This window comes from Gobius niger (assembly GCF_951799975.1).
Source record: "Gobius niger genome assembly, chromosome: 1".
In the NCBI taxonomy this organism is placed as follows: domain Eukaryota; kingdom Metazoa; phylum Chordata; class Actinopteri; order Gobiiformes; family Gobiidae; genus Gobius; species Gobius niger.
This window is the reverse complement of record NC_136852.1, coordinates 59,961,293-59,965,468: the sequence shown is the minus strand read 5'-3', so window position 1 is coordinate 59,965,468 and position 4,176 is coordinate 59,961,293. Positions and strand designations below refer to the sequence as shown.

The 4,176-nt window shown below is 41.2% G+C and overlaps 1 protein-coding gene across 1 annotated transcript in view; it reads left to right on the top strand.

Moving 5' to 3' along the window:
- The first annotated feature begins 2,111 nt into the window (after positions 1-2,111).
- LOC306967325 (ras-specific guanine nucleotide-releasing factor 2) overlaps positions 2,112-4,176 on the top strand; it is a 39,788-nt gene continuing 37,723 nt past the window's right edge. The window contains exon 1 of the mRNA XM_079562308.1: positions 2,112-2,802. Within this exon, the coding sequence (XP_079418434.1) occupies positions 2,527-2,802 (276 nt within the window). The 5' untranslated portion in view covers positions 2,112-2,526. The remainder of the gene's footprint in view (positions 2,803-4,176) is intronic.

Here is a 4,176-nt window from a genome sequence, read left to right as displayed (position 1 = left end):
CATGTATGAACAGTCTCATGGTTCTGAAAATTATTACATTTTCACCTGTTCATCATATACTGTGTGTGTATATATGTACCGGGACACACATTAATTTACATTCATTTTTGTCCATTTAAAGCAGAACGAAGTAACTCATGCCCCTGGAGGCCACAAGGGCCACTGCAGGTGTCGTAGTATGTTGCGTTTTTTCTACTCATTAATTGTCCGTGAGAGTAAATACTGCGCTGACAGAAAAGACAAAGAGAGAGAGGGATATTGTGCCATAACCCAATTACACAATGGAGATATTTTTTGTCACTCAAACTTGGCTGTAGCCCACAGTTAGCCTTGACTATTAGCCTGTTAGCTTCTGCTTTCTTGATTCCATTAATGTGTATTGGGGCTCCAGGTCGGAGCAGGGAAAGTTGCAAGCATGGTTTTCTAGCCAAAGACACCAGGGGAAGACGAAAGAACCCCCCAAGCATCCCATCAACACTTGTATTACCCCCAGAGGGACTACGAAAAGGATTTAATAAGGTAAACAAGTTACATAGAACTGCTTTTAAAGTGCCCCCACTCCACACAAATGGTACGGCCTCGCACCTCTGTCTGTCTGTCGCACAAGCCAAGCATTCCGTCTTTCTCTGTTTCTTCCTCTTCACCAAAATCTTGAACGGGTCGCATCAACTAGAAAGTAAAACTCACTCTTCACAGCAGAGGACGTGATTTAAAAGAGGACTGTCAGATCTGGACAGTGGTTTGTTTGATAGAAGTGAGTAAAGTGGTTGTAGGCTGTTTGGGTTTGACTAAAAGGAGCGCAGCTTGGTAACCTACTTTATTCATAACCACAGTTCTGTGAATGTGGATGGTTTGAAGATAGCCTAATCATATTCAGACTAAATAGAAGAAGCTTTGATCACAAATACAAGGTGCAGTTTTAGTTTATTTTAAAACAATGGTTCTCAAACTGTGGGTCAGGGACCAGAAGTTAGACATAGGCCTTGAGGCTAAGTAGGCTACAGTTTATGATATGAGTGAATCAGTGTTCTTGAGGCCAGGCTTTCCATTGACTTATAAGTCTCCGTCCAATGTGGCACCAACTGTCCCCACTGCTGTTGTGCGTAGATCTGAACCCCCTCAGCCAAATGTAAAAGAAGAAAACAACTTCATAGATTACATTTAAAGCAAAGGACTAAACAAACTGAAGAAAGGTATAAAATAGATAAAATAGATAAAAATAAGTTAATCAACAAGACTGGCTATGGATACTGACTCAGGAACGGAGCCACCATCAGTCATCACCTCTACTTGGATGACGAGCTGTATGCTAAGAAGTAGCGAGACATCGACTCACTGATCCATACCACCTAGATCTACAGTGCAGACACTGGGATGTCATTCGGATGAGGTCTCACTCCCAGAAGGAACAGTAGCAGACATTGAGGATAAGTACCTCGGAATACCACAAGCAAATTGCAGCATCGAAGAGGCAAGAACAAATCCCGGGCAATAAACTGCTACGCCCTGCCAATAATCTAATACCCTGCAGGAATAATAAGTTGACCAAAGAATGAGATACAGACCACAGATGTTAAGACACAAAGTACATCAAGGATGTACTTGGACAATGGGGAACAGAAGATGAGGTTCTGGAGGTTCTGTCATGGGAGGACAAGCCCCTACACGGGATGTACCACCGAAACATAACTGAAGTGACGGATATCAAAAAGCCATTGGTAAAGTCAATGGCTGGACAGCACTGTGTATATATATATATATATATATATATATATATTGCATTTATTTATTATAAACTACATTTAAAGCAAAGAATTAAACAAACTGAAGAAAGTTGCAAAATGTATAAAAAACAAGTTATATATATATATGCTATATATAAATAGCACATATATATATATAATATGCTCTATATGACAACAATTGGGTTTCATTTTTGTATCTGTAGCCTAATTTTAATTCAGAGAAAAATAAACTCATGTCACATTATTGCTTACTGAAAAACTGCTTTTTAAAAAAAAAAAGTTGTTGGCGTTGGTGTGTTAAATCCAAAACGCAGCTGCATCCATAACGTTTAGCACAAACGCTCCGCCCTTCTGCTCCAGGAGGGCTCGGAGGAGAGCATCACCGAGGAGTGCGAGGGAGCAGTGCCATGACGTGTTTGTGCGCGCACGAGACTTAACCCTGGTGAAAGCCGATTAGGACGAGTTCTCCACTGGGTACATGTTCGTGGCACTGTATCCACAATAGCTTTCTCGTGTGGCTACGCCTCTGGGTATTTTCATCTGTTTAGAAAGCGTTTACGCAATTGGCATGATGGGGTCCGTGTAGAGCGCGCTGCAGACGGACATCACTGCTACTATCAGTTCCAGTGGAAAAAATGGAGCAACTTTTGCGTGCGCCATGGCACCGCTGAGATTAGCGTTTCCTGCTGGAAAAAGTTTCCAAAAGATACCAGTGAACATGGATTCACGCTGAGGGAACCAAGCTCTGGCACGGTCTTTTTTTCCTCTTGCGCAAAGCGAGATGCAGAAGAGCGTTCGTTACAACGAAGGCCACGCGCTGTTTCTGTCTGTGGTGGCGCGTAAAGAGGGAACCAAGCGTGGCTACTTGAGCAAGAAAACGACAGAGAACAGTCGCTGGCATGAAAAGTTTTTTTCTCTTTACCAAAACCTTCTTTTCTACTTTGAAAGTGAGCAGAGCGCCCGACCGTCCGGGATTTACCTTTTGGAGGGATGCACCTGCGAGCGCGTCCCGGCACCCAAAATGTCCACGACAGGAAAAGAGTTATTGGACAAACAGGTGAGGTTTACCACACATGAGGAATGTCACTAATATGCACGACTCTCGTCCCGCATAATTTGTAACCAAACGGTCGGGCTGTTTGTGTGAAATATGTGTGTTTATAAAATGACAAATACTGATTCAGTGACGTGTTCAGCCTGGTGATCAATTTCAGCTCTGACGCTGCACCACCGTCTTCTCAGCCCCGAGAATCCACAGGTGATTCAGCTGTAGCCCTACAAGCGGGAGAAGGATGGAGTTGATTTGCGACAATAGAATATGGCTCTTTAACGTCTCTCTAAACTGGAGTTCTCTTTTCGTGTTGTTTTAGAGAAACCTATATTTGTGTAGTGACCATACCAAGTCAAATTGTTAAGTTTAGGAATATCCCCATTGTGAAAGGCAGATAACATTTTTAAACGTCATTAAAATAGAATTGAACATGTCACCATTATTGTCAGCAGTTGTGTTTTATAGACATTTCTTCAGTGCTCTACTCATGATTTCAGACAAAATAGGGAAAAGTATCATCACAAGAGGTGTCTAGAGCTCCAGAAAGACTGGAATTAGACTGGAAGTTGGCCTATAGGCAAGAAAAGCTACGCACATAGCCTGTGCACCACACATGACTGGATTGTTGATGAAAAGGTTGATTCAACCCCTTTAAAGTTTGCTGCACGTTTTTACATGGCTGTGAAATAGGAGAGTAAAGTCTGGTCAGCTGAGACCAAAATGTGTGTTTATATATATCATATATATATATATAGGGTAGCGACTGTTCTCAAATACACAACTAAAGAAACCCTCAAAATGACATCTGAGAAAACTGCTGAATGGAAAGAAAAAATCAAAAATACACCAGACTTAATATCAATAGAAAGTAAACAATCATGGAACCCTAATGATTTGTAAAGAATGTGCCAAAAATAAATTCTCAGAACAAGGCATGCAAAAAGTGTCTCGAAGCAATCATTACCAACATCTGGAGGAAAATGATCTATCAGTAGCACCTGTAGAAATGTATTTATTGAAAAGATTAATTGCTTATTTGACCTCTGTAATTGTATTCCACATGCTGTTGGTTGACAGGCTAATATATTGAGAAATGTTTTTCTGATGTGGACCTGGAAGTTGCTTGTTGTTGCTTTAACATACTTGTTGTTGCTAGGAAACATTTGTATCACCATTTGTCCAGGCGGTGTGTGTGCTGCACCAGGGCTGCTCAGGGCTTCAGATTCAGGAGGTACAACAATATAAGTGCCACAAACTTTGTTTTATTGTAGTGTATTTCTAGACACTTTTACTTATAGATGAATGAGAACAAATTCATGAACGTCAATGACTTGGCATGTTGACTTTGTGACAGGCTGATTTATTTCCGTCTTAAAAGTT